The sequence below is a fragment of the Myotis myotis genome, unplaced genomic scaffold, assembly GCF_014108235.1.
Source record: "Myotis myotis isolate mMyoMyo1 unplaced genomic scaffold, mMyoMyo1.p scaffold_m19_p_2, whole genome shotgun sequence".
Classification (NCBI taxonomy): Eukaryota; Metazoa; Chordata; class Mammalia; order Chiroptera; family Vespertilionidae; genus Myotis; species Myotis myotis.
The window spans coordinates 102,607,793-102,629,736 of NW_023416324.1; the positions used below are offsets into that span (position 1 = coordinate 102,607,793).

Here is a 21,944-nt window from a genome sequence, read left to right on the forward strand (position 1 = left end):
CTACTTTTTGGAATCCACCCTAAACACACATACACAAACATGTCCACAAGTAAGAATTGTCATGCTCACCATAGCATTGTTTGTAAAAGCAAAACATTGGAAATAATCAACATTACTATGGCAATATTTAAATAAATCATTATACAACTATAAAGTGGAAATATACTATGAGCACTAATAAAAGGTGGCACTGTCTCAATTAATTAATTAAAGCAAGTTGCAGAACAATACCTACAATATGATACTACCATAAAAAAACAAAACAGAACCAATTGCATTAAAAAAAAAAAAAAAGGCCTGAAAAAAAAATATATCAAATTAATTATCAGTAATGACCTCTGAGGATTTAGGATTAGGATAGTAATTAACGAGTATACTTTGATTTATTCATCTAATTTTAATTTTTACATTAAGAATATAGTAATATGCTACTTTGGGTGTTAAAAAGAAACATTTTAAAAAGTGCTATATGTACGTAGTTAAAAAATTGAATTTACAAAATATTATAAAAGTCAATAATAAAATATTCTCCTTCCCCTACCCTAATTCACAGTACCATTTCCCAGGAAAAACCACTATTAATATTTTCTTCTGTATCCTTCTCAAAAGCTCTGGGATTATTTGGGTATATATTTTATATACTTTCTGCACTAAGCATATATAATTTTTTTATAATTAAAAGTATAAAGAGGATATTGTATGCCTTTACATATGTACATTCAGAGTACTGATTTACATTTCCTACTAATATGAAGTCTTTCTAATATGCTGGAAAATGTTTGGACAAACAGAACCCAAGTAAAATAATCCCTCTTACCTCCTGCTGATCTTCTTGATTACAACCCAACAACACATACACTAAAATATGTGGAAGAAGATAGATGGTCACCTTGAAATCATGCTTCATCATAATGCTACAGCAGGTGAAAATTTTACTGGCAAGATCATGCCGAACCTGTAAACTCAATGGTTGAGGGAAAGTGAGGAATTTTAATGTCAAAGAAAAACATGTGAGATTACAGAGTGGGTACTCTTTTATAGAAAGGGAGGCATATGCACTCAAGCAAGGCAGCTTTCAGAACCCCGCCTCTCTTTTTACTCTAAATACCTCCAAGTGCCTGAACTACTGAGATCCCTATAGGCAATACAGCTACCTGGGCTCCAACTACCTCAGTATAAATGGTCTTTACCCCTTACAGTTCATTTCTTAATGCACGATGTTTTGTTACAGATTAACTTCCTTGATTACAGTATATTTTACTTAGCTAACATTAAGTTTAGAGCATTAATTCCCGGAGCACAGAGATGAGTAAAATAACCAAAAAGTATGCTCTGGGCCAGCACATCAAACATATGGTTAACATTTTAATAAGTAATAAACAGTGATTAACTATAGGAGAAAAAAATTTTAATAGAACATTAAATTACTTAGGGTTAGAGTCAAATTTTATTAATATGACCTATCCTTTGATTTACCTACAGTACTATTCTCTTACAAAATTCTATAGCCTCCCTTCTTCAAATATAAATGCTTCACTTAAAAAAAATGTAAAAAATTCCATTGCTAGAAGCAATTATGTTCTACATTTCACATATTATATTTTCAGTATGTTTATAAAAAATGACAGAAATTTTCTTAAAATTACCAATATAAATTATAATATTTTAAACACTAACAGAAATATGAATTTTCTAAAAGTTGTGGATTATAAATATGCCTTAAACATCTTCTTGGAATACAGAATACCTTTTTGTCTTTGGGCATGTAAAAATTTCATTATCAGAACTATACCTCTATTTTTCTATGAAATTTCAACTTTTTAAAAATCTTTATTTTTATTTTGGGGCAAGTTCAGATCATGTATCTTCTTTTAAAAGTAACCAATAAAGGGAAATATATCTTTTATTACATAAAGAATTTTTTATTATGTAATGAACTCTGATAAGGCATTAACTTCCTTTTAAACAGTATTTTACAACTTAAAATGAACAAACATAAAGTAATAATGTTTACAAACACATTAAGACCACAGTAATTTGATAAAACAATGACCTCCTTACTCAGAAACTGGTAGCAATAGAGAAATTGTTACTCTTTATTAGTAAATATTTTCTACTAAAATTTTCTACAAAAATTTATATCATTGTCAACACAAATATTTCAATGCTTCCTGTGTGTGCTATGTATTCAGATAGATGTTCTCACTTCTTTTAGACTTTCTGTGTTCAGGGAACAAATTCTTAACACAATTCTCTTACCTTTGTTATAAGATAACCTGCCCAAGATGCTGACCATTCTGCAAAGTTATTACCTAATTTACTTAAGTAAATTGGCTTCTTTACTCCAGACCAATCTGTTGACTTCTGAGAACTCTTGTATCTGTAATTTTGAAAATTTGTGTATTGAAAAAATATATAATTATATAACCATCTGTTAAGCTCTTTAATAAAAATAAAGTTGAAGAAACTATCAACTCTACCACTGACTATCCCACTAGTGCTTTGTCTTTACTGAAACCTAGTTAAAGATACTACTTTTCCTGTATCTTTCTTTTTAAATTTATTTATTGATTTTAGAGAAAGGAAGAGAGGGAGAAAAGGAGAAGGAGAGAGAAACATTGATTTGTTGTTCCACTTATTTATGCATTCTTTGGTTGATTCTTGTAGGTGCCCTGACCAGAATCAAACCTGCAACATTGGTTTTAACCAACTGAGCTACCTGGCCAGAGCTTTTCTACATTCTTTTTAATGATGGGATGGGAGTTCATTCTTTTTTTTTTTTTTTTTAAATATATTTTATTGATTTTTTACAGAGAGGAAGGGAGAGGGATAGAGAGTTAGAAACATCGATGAGAGAGAAACATTGATCAGCTGCCTCCTGCATACCCCCTACTGGGAATGTGCCCGCAACCAAGGTACATGCCCTTGACTGGAATCGACCTGGGACCCTTGAGTCCGCAGACCGACGCTGTATCCACTGAGCCAAACCAGTCAGGGCAGGGAGGTCATTCTTAATACATGCCAAATACTTCAAAAGATTACAGTAGGCCTCCTCTTATTCAGTACTCCTTTCAGATCCTCTGAATGCCCTTCTTATCTCCTGTAAGAAATATCTTTTCCATTGAGCTTCAAGTCACTCAGGAATACTATTCTCTTCTCTACTCCTCATTAAGGGCATTTACCAATTTCATTGATTATCAAGCTCATTAATAACTTTAGTACATTGCTCTGTGCTTTCTTTCTTCCCCGAGTCGTATCATCCTGACTGGCTTCAATGTCTGGATGGACATCTAATTAAACTTGAAATTCTCAATGACTTTCTCCGCACTTTATCAGAACACACTGGCCAATACAAAGAAACGTCATCACTTCCAAAATGAAGTACTTAAACACTTTACTCTATGGCTACAGTTTCCCAAATTTCCAGTTCTTTCAGCCAGTTACTCTAATAAAGATTTTCTCTCTCACTGAGATCTTTTATCCCTTGACCCAGCTAAACTCTCCTTATCTATAATACCTTCCTTTCATTACCTCTTTCCCAAACCAGCTTGGTTTTCATTGTCCTTTACTTCAAGTACTCTCTTTTTTTAAAAAAATATTTTATTGATTTTTTACAGAGAGGAAGGGAGAGAGATAGAGAGTTAGAAACATCAATGAGAGAGAAACATCGATCAGCTGCCTCCTGCACATCTCCCACTGGGGATGTGCCCACAACCCAGGTACATGCCCTTGACCGGAATCGAACCTGGGACCTTTCAGTCTGCAGGCTGATGCTCTATCCACTGAGCCAAACCGGTTTCGGCCAAGCACTCTCTTGATAACATCCTCTACCCATTCCACTGCCACACTGTCTCTACCAGCTGTACTCATCTGCCAACCTCCAAACCTTGGGTCAATCTAAATGTTTGCCTTCACTGTAATGATATCCAGGCCACTGGACTGATAGCAGAAAAACAATTGCTTATGAGGTCGGTACTACTGTATATTCTTAATTTTCAACATCAGTGCACCTTTCTGCAGCCCAGAAATCCTTCTAAGCTTTGCATATTAGCTTTCTCTTGTTTTCCACAGTGCCTATGTCAATTCCTCACTTTCCCAATTATATCTATACCAACTCCACTGCCACTTGCATCAACAGGGTCAATTTTCTATACCTCATACTTCATGGAGAAAATAAACCACTGCTTCCCATAATCACATCTGTAAACTTAGCTAAGTTATATCCATAATTTTATCTTCCCCTATTACAAAGGAAAATATTTTACTTCCTCTAGGTCTAATCACTCATTAGGAATATGGCTATCATCCTCAGGCTATATCAATTATCAATTTTCCTCTATAACTTCAACATGATCCAATTTGCTCCTCAGCATTAACATTTAAACATGATCAAATAGCTCTCACCTAGCCCTAACCAGTTTGGCTCAGTGAACAGAGCGTCGGCCTGCGGACTCAGGGGTCCCAGGTTCGATTCCGGTCAAGGGCATGTATCTTGGTTGCGGGCACATCACCAGTGGGGAGTGTGCAGGAGGCAGCTGATCGATGTTTCTCTCTCATCAATGTTTCTAACTCTCTATCCCTCTCCCTTCCTCTCTGTGAAAAATCAATAAAATATATATATTTTTAAAAATCAATAAAATGTATTTTAAAAAAAGAATAGCTCTCACCTATTACATGTGTGTAGCTTTTAAGGGGAGTACGTTGCTTGTCAATCACCAATTAAGGTTAGAAAATGAGAAATATAATAAATGCCCTATAGTGAAGGTCCCCAGCAAACATTATATATTTCACCATATTTTAAATATCTAAAAAAATTGGAAGATCCAATGATCTCTCAATTAACCATCACTATTTTGAATCATCTTAAGTGTAATTCTATAGATGAATTTACCAAGCTTTATAATGAACTTAGTAAGAAAATTGCCAATATTAGTATTCGAGCCAGATTCTATTTAGTCGCAGCCAAATTTTTTTTCTGAAAATTATTTTGATGGCAACTTTGAACTGTAGTTGATCTAAGTTCTAAAAATAAAATCTCCCAAAGAAAGCCATCCTTTAATCCAAGTTTAGTGATTGCATATTAATGCCCTAACTGAAAAAAAAAATTTAAAGGAGAATATAGAAGTTTAGGGCAGCAAAAAAAAAATATGGTTTTAGGAAATTCTTTATTATTCCCAGGCCCAATGAAGCAAATATTAAGAAGTCTAAGCTATATAAGTGACCTGTAGCTTAATCTGGTATCTTGGTGTTTTATTTTGTTTTTAAATATGTTTTTATTAATTTCAAAGAGGAAGAGAGAGATAGAAACATCAATGAGAGAGAAACATTGATCAGTTGCCTCCTGCATGCCCCCTACTGGGGATGTGCCCTGACAGGGAATTGAACCTATGACCTCCTGGTGCACGGTACAATACTCAACCTATTGAGCCACACCAGCCAGGCATCTTGCTGTTTTATACAAAAGCTTTCAAACAAATTTCCATTAAAACTGCCCCGCTAATGACCTTTTATTTTATGAGTACAATTTCAATGAGCAGATCCCAGCCAGATAAATCTCCTAACTTCCACCATTGAGAGACTTCTTAGAGGTTCCTTCAAAGTCTCAGATATAAAAGTAGAAGGATCATAAGAATTCTCATTGCTCTACTAAGATCACTCTTATAAACGACCACTGAAATGTTGCTTCTTATGAAAGAACTAGAGGCCCGGTACGCATGAATTCGTGCACCGGTGGGGTCACTCGACCTGGCTTGCAGGGATCTGGCTAAAATCGGCAGTCCGACATCCCCCAATGCAGTGGTTCTCAACCTTCTGGCCCTTTAAATAGTTCCTCACGTTGTGACCCAACCATAAAATTATTTTCGTTGCTCCTTCATACATTACAAATGTTGCTACTGTTATGAATCGTAATGTAAATATCTGATATGCAGGATGGTCTTAGGCAACCCATGTGAAAGGGTCGTTCGACCGCCAAAGGGGTCGCAACCCACAGGTTAAGAAACGCTGCCCCAATGGGTCCCAGAGTGCAATGGTACTCTGCAAAGTTGTTGTCATAAGGCAGCTCCTGCGTTGAGCTTCTGCCCCCTGGTGGTCAGTGCATGTCAGCTACCAGCCAGTTGGCTGGTCACTTAGGCTTTCATATATATACTAGAGGCCCGGAGCACGAAAATTCATGCACTAGGGGCGACCCTCAGCCTGCCCTGTGCCCTCTAGCAGTCTGGAATGCCTCGGGGGATGTCCACCTGCCAGCTTAGGCCTGCTCCCTAATCTGGCAGTCAGACATTCCTCTGACAGCCCAGGAGCCCCCGGGGGATGTCCAACTGCCGAGGAGGCAGGAAAGGCTCCCGCCACCACCGCTGCACTCACAGCCATCAGTCCAATTTGTGACTGAGAGAAGCTTCTCCTGTGGGAACGCACTGACCACCAGGGGGTCTGCATGGAGGGTCTGCCCCCTGGTGGTCAGAGTGTGTCATGGAAACTGGTCGTTCCTGGTTGTTCCACTGTTAGGGTCAATTTGCATATTTCCCTTTTATTATATAGGACATAGATAGAAAGTTTGCAATGTTTGCTTCTTATGGAAAATGAAAATAAAATAGGCAAAAACGTTACCTTCCACTTTATATGAAATAGGCAAGCCACCCTACCCCTTGCAAAAGAGCAAGCTGGGATTCAAAAAGTATTTATTATTGAGTATCAATTAAATATTATGCATTCTACCAGGTAAATTTTAAAATTATCTTCTTTATTTTTAACAATAACTGTTCAAGGTAAATAAGACCATCCATATTATCAAGATAAAAAAATTGAGACTTTGAAATGTTAAGTAACTAGGAAATGCAGAGCTAAGACTCAAATTTAGATCTATATGAATCCAAAGACTATAAACTTTCCACTAGATCACAGAAACTCGTGAGCATCTATCTATATAGGCAATAAAATACAGAATACAGAAATAAATGAGTGTAGTATCCTCAAAAAAGAAAAAACAAAATTTAACTGTGGAATTCTACTTTATATAATAAAATATGTATTTAAATGATGCTGTTCATAAGAAATAAAATGTTTTGCCCTGGCCGGTGTGGCTCAGTTGGTTGAGGATCAGCCTGTGCACCAAAAGGTCGCTGGTTCAATTCCCAGTCAGGACACATATCCAGGTTTCAGGTTCAATCCACAGTCACGGTGCATATGGAAGGCAACTAATTGATGTCTATTTCATCCCCCTCTCCCTTCCTCTCTCTCTAAAATCAAGAAAAACAGTCAGAGTAACCAAGATGGCTGCATAGGTAAACACAGGAGATTGCTGCCTCACACTACCACTTCAAAAATACAACTAAAAGATGAAATGGACATCATCCATTCTACAGGAAGGCTGGCTGAGTGGAAATTCTACAACTAGAAGGAAAGAGAAAAGCATACCGAGACTCAGAGGAGGTATGGTGCAGAAGTAAAATACAGAGGTACAGAGGTACATGCAGAGAGGGCTGGCGGCTGAGGACACAGTTGTCAGTTGTCTTTTTCAATCGGGAGGGAGTCTCAACATCTGAGCTCCAGTTCCGGGCGAGTATCTGGGGACCCAGACTCATATGGGAGAAACTGGACTGTCTGGCATGGGTGGGAACTCGAGGGCAGCTTTCTCTCCGGGGTGCTTGCAGCGATTGCCGAGACACTGAGAAGCAGGGCCTCTGAGGGCAGGACTGCGAGCAGCCATCACTCCTAGCTCCACCCTGTTGATCCCCTGGGACCCTGCCCCGCCCAAGCTGTGCACGGGGGATTTTGCATATGACAGGGCTGTCCCTTTGCAATCTAATAATTACCTAACAAACTGCCCCTGGCCAAAGGCCCCAGGGCAACTTGCATTGTGTCAGAGTTGGCTCCTGCTGGAAAGCCTCAGGCAGAGGCTAGATTAGCACCTCCTTAGAGACCCAGGAGCCAGTGTGCCCAGTGGTCAGAGTGGGACCATCCAGATTGCAGCTCCTCGGATCTATAAAGGACACACTCAGGGGGCAGACTCAGTGAGCACCAAATCCCCATTGAAGCAAGGCCTGCCTGGAGGGGTGTGTCCAGCAGAGAAGTTCTCCCATTGCAGACACAGCTGATTCTCACAGCCAATTGGCCTGGAGGTCAATTCCTCCCAGTTTTATCTACAACAATCAAGGCTTAACTACAACAAGACTGTGCACAAAGCCCACAAGGGGGTGCACCAAGAGTGTCTACCTCAGGTAATTGGGGAGGCTGAGCCACCGGCCCTATAGGACACCTAGCACACAAAACCACTCCACCAACACAGGGAAGCATAAAAAAATTCGGAGACAAAGAAATAGGACACAAATGACAGAAATGGAGGAAAGCAAAATGCTGGATATAGAGTTCAAAACCACACTTTTAAGGTTTTTCAAGAATTTTCTAGAAACTATTGATAAACTTAATGAGACCCTCAAGAAATCTAATGAGACCCTCGAGGTTCTGATAAAGGACCAACTAGAAATTAAGCATACACTGACTGAAATAAAGAATATTATACAGACCCCCAACAGCAGACTAGAGGATCGAAAGAATCAATCAAAGATTTGAAATACGAAGAAGCAAAAAACACCCAACCAGAAAAGCAAAATGAAAAACGAATCCAAAAATATGAAGATAGTGTAAGGAGCCTCTGGGACAGCTTCAAGTGTACCAACATCCGAATTATAGGGGTGCCAGAAGAAGAGAGAGAGCAAGATATTGAAAACCTATTTGAAGAAATAATGACAGAAATCTTCCCCTGCCTGGTGAAAGAAATAGACTTACAAGTCCAGGAAGCGCAGAGAACCCCAAACAAAAGGAATCCAAAGAGGACCACACCAAGACACATCATAATTAAAATGCCAAGAGCAAAAGACAAAGAGAGAATCTTAAAAGCAGCAAGAGAAAGACAGTCAGCTACCTACAAGGGAGTACCCATATGACTGTCAGCTGATTTCTCAACAGAAACTTTGCAGGCCAGAAGGGAGTGGCAAGAAATATTCAAAGTGATGAATAGCAAGAACCTACAACCAAGATTGCTTTATCCAGCAAAGCTATCATTCAGAATTGAAGGTCAGATAAAGAGGTTCACAGATAAGAAAAAGCTAAAGGAGTTCATCACCACCAAACCAGTATTATATGAAATGCTGAAAGGTTTCCTTTAAGAAGAGGAAGAAGAAGAAAAAGGTAAAAGATATAAATTATGAACAACAAATACACCTCTATCAACAAGTGAATCTAAGAATCAAGTGAATAAATAATCTGATGAACAGAATAAACTTGTGAATATAATAGAATCAGGGGCATAGAAAGGGAGTGGACTGACTATTCTTGGGGGGGGGGGGGATGCGGGAAGAGGCTGAACAAAAATTGTGCACCTATGGATGAGGACAGTGGGGGGTGGGGGGTCAGGGCAGAGGGTGGGGTGGGAATCGGATGGAGGGGAGCTATGGGGGGAAAAAGAGGAATAAGTAAAAATCTGAACAATAAGCATTTAATTTAAAAAATAAAAAATAAAATAAAATCAAGAAAAACATATTTTAAAAAATTAAATAAAATGTTTAAAAGGTGTATAAAGATAAAAAAAAGTTATCTAGCATGTAAGTATGCATACTCAAGAGCTTTTCTAAAGAACTAGAGGCCCAGTGCCGGGTGTGCGCCCTCTTGCAATCCAGGAGCCATCGGGGGATGTCGGACTGATGGCTTAGGCCCACTTCCCAGCAGGAGCGGGCCTAAGCAAGGAGTTGGACATCCTTAGTGCTGCCACAGGGGCAGGAGAGGATCCTGCCACTGCCACTGCGCTCGCCAGCCATGAGCCCGGCTTCTGGTTAAGCGGTGCTCCCCTGTGGGAGCACACTGACTACCAGGGGGCAGCTCCTGAATTGAGCATCTTCCCCTCGTGGTCAGTGTGCCTCATAGCAACTGGTGGTTCTGCTGTTTGGCCAATTTGCATATTGGCCTTTTATTATATAGGACTAGAGGCCCGATGCATGAAATTCATGCAAGGGCCTTAGCCCTGACCCCCATCTGCAATGGCTGGACACCTCTGCAGCCACTGCCTTGACCCCTGCCTGCTGCAGCTTTGTCCCGAAGAAAGGATGTCTGGTCTAATTAGCACATTACCCTTTCCTTATTATAGACTAGAGGCCCAGTGCATGAAATTTGTGCACTGGGGTTAGGGGGAGGGTCCCTCAGCCCAGCCTGCCCCCAATCATAGTCTAGGAGCCCTCAGGGGATGTCCTACTGACGGCTTAGGCCTGCTCCAAACAACAGTCTGGCCTCCCTCTGCGGGCTGATCAGAAGAAGGCACAACCCCCATCACCCTGCTGCTGCTGCCACTGCCGGCCATCAAGGTGTTTTCAACACGGACTCCAGTCACTCCACCTCGAAAAAATGATAACTTTCTTTAGGCCCATTTCAAGATGTCTCTTTCATAGGATATGCCATTTCTTTCTTTCTTTCTTTTTTATCCTCACCTGAGGATATTTTTTCATTGATTTTTAGGGAGCGTGGAAGAGAGAGGGAAAGACAGAGAGAAACATCAATGTGAGAGGGACACTTCGATTTGTTGCCTCCTGCATGAGCCCTGACCTGGGCCCTGTCCAGGGAGGAGCCTGCAATCTAGGTACATGCCCTTGACCAGAATCGAACCTGAACCCTGCGGTCAGGAGGCCGAGGCTCTATCCACTGAGCCAAACCAGCTAGGGCAGGATATGACATTTATTAGCCCCTCTAGCAGCGGACCTTCACTTTTTCCTCCAGGAGTGAGGTGGAAAAACTCTAGATCACCTTCTTGAATTCTTATTACCAAAGTTATCAAGAACACTGAGAGTGGTGTACAGGGAGCCTAGCCAATGAGCTGTAAGAAAGGTGTTTCCTCTGCAGCTCACATGCAGAGGTGGGCCTGCTGGGGCAACGTATCCCAGTAGCAGCAGCCTGTGCATGCCCCCTTGCCTCCCGGCTCTGGGGCTGCGCCATCCATGGCTTGCCTCACAGCGCACAGTGCCCTCCAGCCCATCTGCACAAACAACCTCCTCCTGAGCTGGTCGTGACTGTTACAGCGTCCTGGATAATTTGCGTATTACCTCTTGATATATATAAATTTTACTACAAGGCCTGGTATTAAGGCTCAAAGTAGTAATTTATCCAAGGTCACATATCCAATTAGCATGTGGCCTAGACTACCTAAAATTATAATTTCTAAATGAAATAATAATTTATCTGTTTCAATCAGTCCTAACAAAGTTACAAAACTGAAAAGATTAGAAAATACTTTTTGTAATAATAGAGGGAGAGGCATTCATATGCCAGCAGCAGCGGATCCTCTTCTCAGATCTACCATGTCTCAACTGTGGAATCTGAACCTCAATAATGAGGTTGTGAAGATGAGAAAAGAAGGGAAGAGAATCTGAGTTTTATTTTTTATTTTTTTTTAAAAAAAATATATTTTATTGATTTTTTTTTACAGAGAGGAATGGAGAGAAGGATAGAGAGTTAGAGACATCGATGAGAGAGAAACATCGATAAGCTGCCTCCTGCACACCCCTACTGGGGATATGCCTGCAACCAAGGTACATGCCCTTGACCAGAATTGAACCTGGGACCCTTCAGTCCACAGGCCGATGCTCTTTCCACTGAGCCAAACGAGCTAGGGCGAGAATCTGAGTTTTAGTTACCCGAAAACTTGTCAGGAGTGTTGGCAGACTGAAGTCAAGGAAGAGTGCTGAAGATGCACTTTTAAAAAACCAAAGATAAGATCAACAATTGCTTGAAGAAATTCATGCCATGAAGGAATAGAAAGCCAATATAGTAACTATATCTGCTCTTGGTGATGATATCAATTTTGAAAAAATTTTCAAAAAGCCTGATTCTAATGTAACTGAAAGAGCAATTGCCAGACTACCAAGGCACCCTCTTCTGAAGGAAAAAACAGATGTGCTAAAAGCTTGTGTTAAAGCCTTTAAAGGTCCAAGACAAATTCATCTAAGAATGCTTCAGACAAAAATCACTCCAAGGACACATCATATTCAAATGATAATGCCATTAAGTTACAGCATGAAGGAATTATTATCAGTGAGCAAAATGACAAAGAAGCTAAAATATTGGCAATGAAACCAATAAATAGTTCAAAAGGAAAAATAGCCATGATGGAACATGGGCCCAAAACAATGGACATTCCAAATTCTCCATTAAAGCCTTCTGAAAAGAATTATGTAGTTCCCTCTGAATCCCAGAAGACACCTGCTGACCCCAAAATGAAAACATTATGTAAAATCACACACAAAAAAGTCCTATAGCTCACTTGGTGGTAACAGTGATGATGAATTACATGAAGAAGAGAAGTATTTTGATGACAGCATAGAAGAAAGGCTTTAGAATCTTCCATGTCTGAGGACAATGATAGTGGTGATAATTTCTTCATTGGAAAAGTCAGACAGACATGAAACAAAGAAAGCAGTTGTCATGCTTCAGCTTTGCAACAAAATCCCCACCAAAAGTGTTCCCTGAAGAAGATATACTTGAATCCCCTCAGGGTATAAAAATGACAAAAACGAGCCAAGTACACAAGCAAGGAAGTTTGAATTACAGCTTTTCCAAGGCTCGAATGGCTTTGAAAGAAATTACAGAGAATAGGCACAGAGAAAACTAAATGAACTTCAGCTCAAGGATCAGTTTTAAGAGTGCACAATGAGGACTTGAAAATACAAAACAAACAGCTGCCTCAGTATCCTCATGGGAAGCAAGGAAGTGGAGAAAAAACAAAAAATTTGCTGTTTCAAGGGGAAAAAATTACATCTGATGATTAGTACCTTTTTTTCTGAACATTTCCATCTAAAAATTCTTTTTCTTCTCTTTAATTTTTACCAGCCCATTATTTAAACTCATATTTGAAGAAATCTGTTTGGAGGGGCCTAGAAATAAATTTGTTGTTGTCTTTATTTCTCTTTTTTAAGTGTGTTCAAGTTATGTTTATACAAACCTTCCACAAATCAACTGTATACATTGGCTTTCATTTGAGAGGAAGAGAGAGGGGGAGAGAAATAGAAACACCAATGATGAGAGAGAATCATTGATCAGCTGCCTCCTATACACCCCACACAGGGATTTCAGCCCTCAATCTGGGCATGTGCCCTGACTGGGAATCGAACTTTGGCCTCCTGTTTCATAGGTCAACACAGCCACTGAGCCATGGGGACCAGACTCATAAATTGGTTTTTAAAAATATGCTCAGACTGTTCCTTTTTGTTTGCTTGTTAATCCTCACCCAAGGATATTTTTTATTTAATCTTTTTTTTTTTAAGTATTACATAGATCCTCCTTTTCCTGCCATTAACCTCTCCCAGCTCCCATCCCCACCCCCAGGCCCTGACCACCACATAGTCACGGTTTACCAGGTGTATTGGTTAATAATGCAGATTTTTTTCCAGAGATGGAGTTACACATATGTTGATATATATATGCGATTTGATATGTATGCTATTTTGTTGTATTGACAAAAAGCTTCAAAACTTCATATATTAAATTTGCTGAAGGTGTTAACATCATAGATATTTTTATGCTTAAAAATTTCGAATTTCTTGCCAAAAAAAGAACAGGTGCAGGAAGTTTTAACTCATTACTTTATTTTGAAGAAAAGTGCTGCTGAAAGTTATTGTATACTGTGGGAAGCTTATGGTGAACATGCTCCATCTCAAGATACTTGTGAATGCTGGTTTAAATGCTTTAAAAGTGATGATTTCAATGTGAAAGACAAAGAACGTCCAGGTCAGGAGAAACCAAGATGGTGGCATAGGTAAACACTGGAAATTGCTGCCTCCCACAACAAATTCAAAAATACAACGAAAAGACAAAACGAACATCATCCAGAACTACAGGAAGGCTGGCTGAGTGGAAATTCTACAATTAGAAGGAAAGAGAAAAGCACACTGAGACTCAGAGAAGGTGCGGAAGTAAAGTGCAGAGGTACGGAGGCGCACACGGCTAGGGCTGGCAACTGAGGATGCGGCTGTCTTTTTCAATCAGGAGGGAGTCACAAGCCCCTGACTGCTCTGAACTCCAGTTCTGGGAAGTCTCTGGGGACCTAGACTCATACAGGGAGAAATTGGACTGTATGGCAGCAGGCAGAATTCAGAACTAGAGGACGGCTTTCTCTCAGAGGTGCTTACAGCTATTACGGGACACTGAGAAAAGCCACTTAAGGCAAGGCTGAGGATCAGCCATAGCTGTTTGCTCTGCCCTGTTGATTCCCTGAGACCCCGCCCCACCCAAGCTGCGGCAGAGGCTTTTGCATATGAATGCCCTGGCCCTTTGCAATCTGAAAATTACCTAACAAACTGCAGCTGGGCCAGGCAGACGCAGAACTTCCAAGAGAAGGCCCAAGCTCCACAGCAGCTTGTATTGCTTCACAGCTGGGCCTCATCTGGGCACCTCCAACCCCAAACAAGGAAGGGGAATCTGCAGATCTCTTCATAGCTCCTGCTGGGTAGCCTCACGCAGAGGCTAAATTAGCACCTCCTTAGATCCAAGAGCCAGTGTACCCAGTGGTCAGAGTGGGACCATCCAGATTACAACTCCTCAGATCCATAAGGGACACATTCAGGGGGCAAACTCAGTGAGCACCAAAGCCCCATTGAAGCAAGTCTTGCCCCAGAAGGGTGTCTTCAGCACAGAAGTTCTCCCACCGTAGACACAGCTGATTCTCATAGCCAATTGGCCTGGAGGTCAATTCCTCCCAGTGATACCTACAACAATCAAGGCTTAACTACAATAAGACTGTGCACAAAGGGGTGCACCAAGACTGTCCACCTCAGGTAATTGGGCAGGCTGAGCCACTGGGCCCTATAGGACACCTAGCACACAAAGCCACTCTACCAACACAGGGAAGCATAAAAAATGTGGAGACAAAGAAACAGGTCACAAATGACAGAAATGGAGAAAAGATAACTACTGGATATAGAGTTCAAAACCACGGTTATAAGGTTCCTCAAGAATTTTCTAGAAACCGCCGATAAGTTTAGTGAGACCCTCAAGGATATGAAAAAAGACCAACTAGAAATTAAGCATACACTGACTGAAATAAAGAATAATATACAGAGATCCAACAGCAGACAAGAGGATCCCAAGAATCAAGTCAAAGATTTGAAATACGAAGAAGCAAAACACACCCAACCGGAAGAACAAAATGAAAAAAGAATCCAAAAATACAAAGATAGTGTAAGGAGCCTCTGGGAAAGCTTCAAGCGTACCAACATCTGAATTATTGGGGTGCCAGAAGAAGAGAGAGAGCAAGATATTGAAAACCTATTTGAAGAAATAATGACAGAAATCTTCCCCTACCTGGTGAAAGAAATATACTGACAAGTCCAGGAAGTGCAGAGAACCCTAAACAAAAGGACTCCAAAAAGGACCACACCAAGACACATCATAATTAAAATGCCAAGAGCAAAAGACAAAGAGAGAATCTTAAAAGCAGCAAGAGAAAAACAGTCAGTTACCTACAAGGGAGTACCCATACGACTGTCAGCTGATTTCTCAACAGAAACTTTGCAGGCCAGAAAGAAGTGGCAAGAAATATTCAAAGTGATGAATACCAAGAACCTACAACCAAGATTGCTTTACCCAGCAAAGCTATCATTCAGAATTGAAGGTCAGATAAAAAGAGCTTCACAGATAAGAAAAAGCTAAAGGAGTTCATCATCACCAAACCAGCATTATATGAAATGCTGAAAGATATTCTTTAAGAAGAGGAAGAAAAAGGTAAAAATAAAAATTATGAACAGGAAATACATATCTATCAACAAGTGAACCTAAAAATCAAGTGAATAAAAAATCTGATGAACAGAGTAAACTGGTGAATATAATAGAACCAAGGGCATGGAAAGGGAGTGTACTGACAATTCTTGGGGGGAAAGGGGTGTGGGGGTCTAGGAAGATACTGGACAAAAATCGTACACCTATGGATGAGTACAGTGGGAGGGGTAAGGGCAGAGGGTGGGGTGGGAACTGGGTGGAGGAGAGCTATGGGGGGCAAAAAGAGGAACAACTGTAATAATCTGAACAATAAAGATTTAATTAAAAAAAATTTTTAATAAATAGACAAAAATGAAAGACCTAAGGCCGTAGCCGGTTTGGCTCAGTGGATAGAGTGTCGGCCTGCGGACTGAAGGGTCCCGGGTTTGATTCCGGTCAAGGGCATGTGCCTTGGTTGCAGGCACATCCCCAGTAGGAGGTGTGCAGGAGGCAGCTGATCGATGTTTCTCTCTCATCGATGTTTCTAACTCTCTATCTCTCTCCCTTCCTCTCTGTAAAAAATCAATAAAAATATATTAAAAAAAAAAATGAAAGACCTAAGGTAGAATGCCATCCATAATTACATGTATATATAAAAAAAAAGAACGTCCAGGTCAACCCAAAAAGTTTGATGACCAACAATTACAAGCATTATTGGATGAAGATGCATGTCAAACTCAAAGACAACTTGCAGAAAGATTAAAGGTTGCTCAGAAAACAATTTCCTATCCTTTACAAGCAATGGGAAAGATTTTAAAGGAAGGAAAATGGGTGCCACATCAACTGAACAAAAGACAAATGGAAAACCGAAAAGTCATCGGTAAAATGCTGCTTCAATGGCACAAAAGAAAGTCTTTTTTGCATCGAATTGTGACTGGCGATGAAAAGTGGATTTATTTTGAGAATCCCAAATGCACAAAATCATGGGCTGATCCAGGTCAACCATCAACATCGACTGCAAGGCCAAATTGCTTTGGAACAAAGACAGTGCTCTGCGTTTGGTGCAATCAGGAAGGTGTGGTGTATTTATGAGCTTCTAAAACAAGGTGAAACAGTTAATACTGACCACTACCGGCAACAAATAATCAATTTGAACCATGCTTTGATCGTGAAATGACCAGAATGAGCCAGAAGACACGGCAAAGTAATTTTGCTTCATGATAACGCACCATCACACACTTCAAAACCAGTTAAAGACACGTTAAAAGATCTTGCCTGGGAAGTATTAACCCACCCACTCTATTCACCAGACCTTGCTCCTTCAGATTACCACTTGTTCCGATTGAGGGCACACGCACTCTCTGAGCAGCACTTCAAAACGTACGAAGAAGTGGAAATTTGGTCTCTGAATGGTTTGCCTCAAAACAAGAAAAGTTCTATTGGGACCTTCCCCATAAATTACCTGAAAGATGGGGGAAATGTATAGCTAGTGATGGACATTACTTTGAATAAAGCACTTTTGATGTTTCTCTTGAAATTATCGTGTTTTCTTTGATTACAAAATCCGCATTATTAACCGGTACACCTGGTATACATATATGCATACAAGTTCATTGGTTGATCACTTCCATCCCTCCCCTGTCTTCCCTCTGAGGTTCAACATTCTGTCCATTGAATTTTTAGAGAGAGTGGAAGGTAGGGGAAGAGAGAGAGAGACAGAAACATCGATGCGAGAGAAACATCAACTGGTTGCCTCCTGCATGCACCCCAACCAGGATCAAGCCTGCAACCGAAGTATGTGCTCGTGACTGGAACTGAACCCAGGGCCCTTCATTCTGCAGACTGGCACTCTATCCACTGAGCCAAAATGGCTAGAGCCATACTGTTCCCTTTTTAAGAGAATTTAAGATTGTAACTCTCAGATTTCCTCATTTGTGCTTATCATGAAATGTATCTAACTAGATTAGGTCTGTGTTTCTTTCCTTTGAAAATAAATGTTGAGGTACATTTCAAATAATAATAGAAAAATATAAGGAAATTTTAGCTATTTAAAATAGATCACCTCTGCTAAAAGTTATTCTTGTTAGCAAAACTAAGATTAAGACAGTAATGCTTATTAGGGTATACATATAATAAATTATACAAATAAGTATAATTTTTATTATAGCTTTAAAAAAGTAGAGGTAGAAAATGTCTTTATGAGCAGAAATTGGCTAGGATTGAAAATCTGTTATCTCTAATCGAGATTACCTTTAAACTCTTAAATTTCTATATTAATTACACCTAACAAAAACTTCAACTCATATTCAATTTATAGTAGATTCTTCCAAAGTACTATGTTGGCTGAATTTTTAAAAAATCAATCCTTTTAGCTTCAATAAATATGCCTAAATATTTAAAGTTACAGAATTTAACTAACAGGCAAACTGTACTTTCAATTTAACAAAATTATAAATAAACATAAATCACAGTGGAAAATACATATTAAAACATACTAAAACAACAACTTTGAATGCCAAAATACTGTATCAAAAATAAAACTAACTTTAGCAGTTAGACACAATTTTACGAAAATAGTTTTAATGAGTCCACCAACCTAGTATTTAGATGAGGTTCCAATATTTCCCGAACATGCTCAGGAAATTTCCTCCACAATTGGTGACCTGGGCTGTCGGTCTGCATCTCTCTACAGTCATAAATCGAAAGTAACTCCTACAAATGCATATTTTACATTTTTAAATCTCTAGTAAAGATGGTAAACCTTTACATTCACTAACATTCCACATATGATAGTTATAAATAAACACAGAAAGATACACAGAATTATAAAATGGGGTTATGGACCTGCATAGGACATTTATTTCAGTGCTTAGAACCATTTAGATGACTTATTCAGGGTCACAAAGCTGTGGTAATATTTGAACATGAAGTTTATATTTTATATATAATATGTATTAAAATATAAAATTGAGAGGTATTTGGAAGAAAAATATCGAAATTTCCTATATTTGCAAAAGTATAATTCTTAGAATTTAATCATTTTTGAAATTTTTGCTTGTTATATATTTATTTATTTTTAATTTATCACCATTTCTGAATTTTAATGAAAGCAACTAATAATCCACAATTCAAAAATTCACAAAATATCTCAAATTCTAGATATAAAATATTGAGCTTAAAATTTTTAAAAAATAAGATGCAAATGTTAAAGATCAATTTACTATTCAAGCCCAGGAATTAAATGTTTATATTTTACCTTCCTGAAAATAAAATTCTTGGGATTTTATACATGAAGAAAAAAATCTTTTATCTCTAATATCAATCTTCAAAACTACACAAATATGTTAGTGTTTTGTATCTTCCATTATATATTATTCTTTCTTTCAAACTCCATTAAAAATGACCATATGCATAGCTTTATCCTAATACTTACGAAATATAAGCATTATATAGCAAAATGTATTTTATATTTAGTATTTTTAAATTAAAGTAAGGAAATATGTGAAAAGTCCAAATACAGAAATATCCCAAACTCACTTTCATTTAACTTTAAAGTGTTATAAAAATTTTATTTGAAGTCAGCTTTCTCTTATGTTTGGCAAAGTTGCTTTAGCTCACAGAAACTTTCTTCATCAACCTTCAGTGACAGACTTACTAATTCCCCGACTTTTGGGTTTCAGGACCATTTACACTGAAAAATGCTAGCATACTTACAATTGCAGTCCTTGCCTCATATTTCATTGAGAAAACAGAAGCAATCAGCAGAGACCTCTACAACTTCTATCTTCATATCTACTCAACTAGGCAATATCAGTATCACTGCCCACATGCTCTTTTTCGCTTGTTACTACAGATGGATTGTTTTTCTTGTTAATTAAGGTTACTTATCCCTTTCACTTCTACACTACGTTCCACATCTCTTTACCTACTTAAAATAGCATTACATTATCTCCTTCATCACTTTACTCCCTTCTGCTAAACTGTTCCCAAGTAACATATAAGCATTGTTATTTTCCCCACCTTTACTCAATCCCCAGCCACTCTCATTCTTCTACACTCAAGAGTTTCTGTAATTTCTATAATTCCCCTCTTCCCATATGTTCTTTAAAATACTCTAACAAGGCTTTCTATACTCCACTGAAACTGCTCTAATCAAGGTCATCAATGACATTTATGTTACAACAGCCAAGTCAATTGTCAATCCTGTAATCAGCATTTAATACAGTGAATCACTCCATACTTCTTGAAACACTTCTTTGTCTTCCAAAATACATTATTCTACCTTACTGGCAATTCCTTCTCAGTTTTAATTGTTCCCTCTTCTTCTCACTGACCTCTCATTGTCCAGATCTCAATTTCTAGAACCGGTCTATCAATATTCCCTCTCTTGATCATCTCATCCAGAATCATAGTTTTAAGTACCATCTCTATAATAAAGCTCCAAATACTTATCTGTAACAGAGACCTCTCACCATGAATGCTAGACGTGCATATCTAACAAAAAAAAAACCTTCTAATTGAAAAAAAAAACACATGAAAAAAGAAAGCCACACTGAAAAAGTATTTATTACATGTATGGTAGACAAAGGGTTAATTTACATTATATCCAAATAGGTCTTACATATCAATTAAAAATATATCAATTACCAAGAGAAAAATGGGAAAAGAGCTAGAGGAAATTCATAAAAAAGCAATAAACATATAAAAGATGTTATACCTCTCTCCTAATTAAATGGAAAGTAAAATAAAATGGTAGCATTTTTCATCTGTCACACTGGTAAAAATTTAAAATTTTGATAAAAAACATGTGTCAAGGGAATAGAAACCGGTAAAACTTTTTTTTAACAAAGCTCTGTACTTGCTCTGAGACATTTTAATTCCTGGGTATTTATATTATTAACATATTTACTCAAAGTGCTCAAAAATATAAGTATGTTCTCTAAATCATTTTTTGTAAAAGCAAAACATTAAACATAATCTAAATGTGTTAAATAAATTTCTTAAATAAACGTATATTCATAATGAATACTAAGTCATTGAAAAAAAAATGAATTGTACTGACATGGAAATTACCCAAGACAGACTGTTAAACACAAAAGTAAATAAAATTACAGAATATCATAAGTAATATGATCTCCTTGTTTGGTGGAGAAAATATACATATTTATATAGAGAGATAATTTTTCAAAATACCTATAATAATCTGTTGAGAGGGTACACTTCTGTACTCTGAACTTTTTATGATGAACTTGTATTACTTTAACAACAAAAATATTAGTTAAAAAAATAAGAGTTTCCAAAGTACAGAATTACAAATTTCTTACTAATAGCCAGTAACATAAAGTCAGTAATGACTATATGCACTCTTACTTGAATGGCATAAGCAGCAGAATCTTGAGCTCGGCTATTATCTGCATATGCAAGGTAAGCCCTTGTCAGTTCCATCAATAATCCATAGGCAAAACTCGAATCTTCTACTCCAGTCTCAATAAAAACAAGAAAAAAATCAGATAGTTTGTATAAATTTTTCTAAACTGTATTATATCTTCCATGGTGAATTTAAATTAGAAAAGGAAAGACTAGTAAGGTAAACTAAGTTTGGTAGTAAGGCCAAAATATAATCTGTAGCGAAGACGTTAAATCTAAGGCGTTAAAGGCTATTTATAAGATATATTAGAATCATTCAACTTTTACATAACTCCAACAATTTGTGGGTTTTGTCTTTTTAACACTTAGAAAGAAAGTTGTAAATATGTCATTTCCTGGAAAAGCTCCAAAAAATAATGTGCACCAATATGTTAAAAGTTCTGTTTAATTTCGTTTTATAGGATTTCGCAGTCATTTGAACTCAGAAACTTTTTTATACACACACTCTTAGAACACTCTGGGAAATTAGTTTCCCATGGAAACACTCAGCAATAAGTGTAAAAATAGTAATATTTACGTAATTAACACCGTGATGACCAATCACAATATAACTTGTGTCTGCACTTAGATTAATTTAAGAAATTTTAAGGTCTGAAAGCAATGTAGAGTTTTAAAATTACTGAAATTAATGTAAGTGCAGATACAAGTTATCTCATGACCAGTCAGCAAGGTGCTAAGTTTTAAGTGTCAAAAATAGATTAGGAAGTTTATTTAAAAGAACACAGCACACTAAACTGGGCTCAAACTTTACTTTTTTGGCTGAAGATCTTTACAATAGTATTAAG

At 38.1% G+C, this 21,944-nt stretch overlaps 1 protein-coding gene and 1 pseudogene across 5 annotated transcripts in view; one reads left to right on the top strand and one right to left on the bottom strand.

The window, feature by feature from the left end:
- ATR (ATR serine/threonine kinase) overlaps window positions 1-21,944 on the bottom strand; it is a 191,703-nt gene that overhangs the window by 67,655 nt on the left and 102,104 nt on the right. For all 5 annotated transcript variants that reach the window (XM_036352984.1, XM_036352983.1, XM_036352982.1 and 2 more), the window contains 4 exons: window positions 21,103-21,216; window positions 18,329-18,444; window positions 2,260-2,380; window positions 818-955 (listed from right to left, as the gene is read on the bottom strand). In XM_036352984.1, coding sequence (XP_036208877.1) covers window positions 818-955; window positions 2,260-2,380; window positions 18,329-18,444; window positions 21,103-21,216 — 489 coding nt within the window. The remainder of the gene's footprint in view (window positions 1-817; window positions 956-2,259; window positions 2,381-18,328; window positions 18,445-21,102; window positions 21,217-21,944) is intronic.
- On the top strand, window positions 10,857-12,542 carry LOC118677532 (annotated as a pseudogene).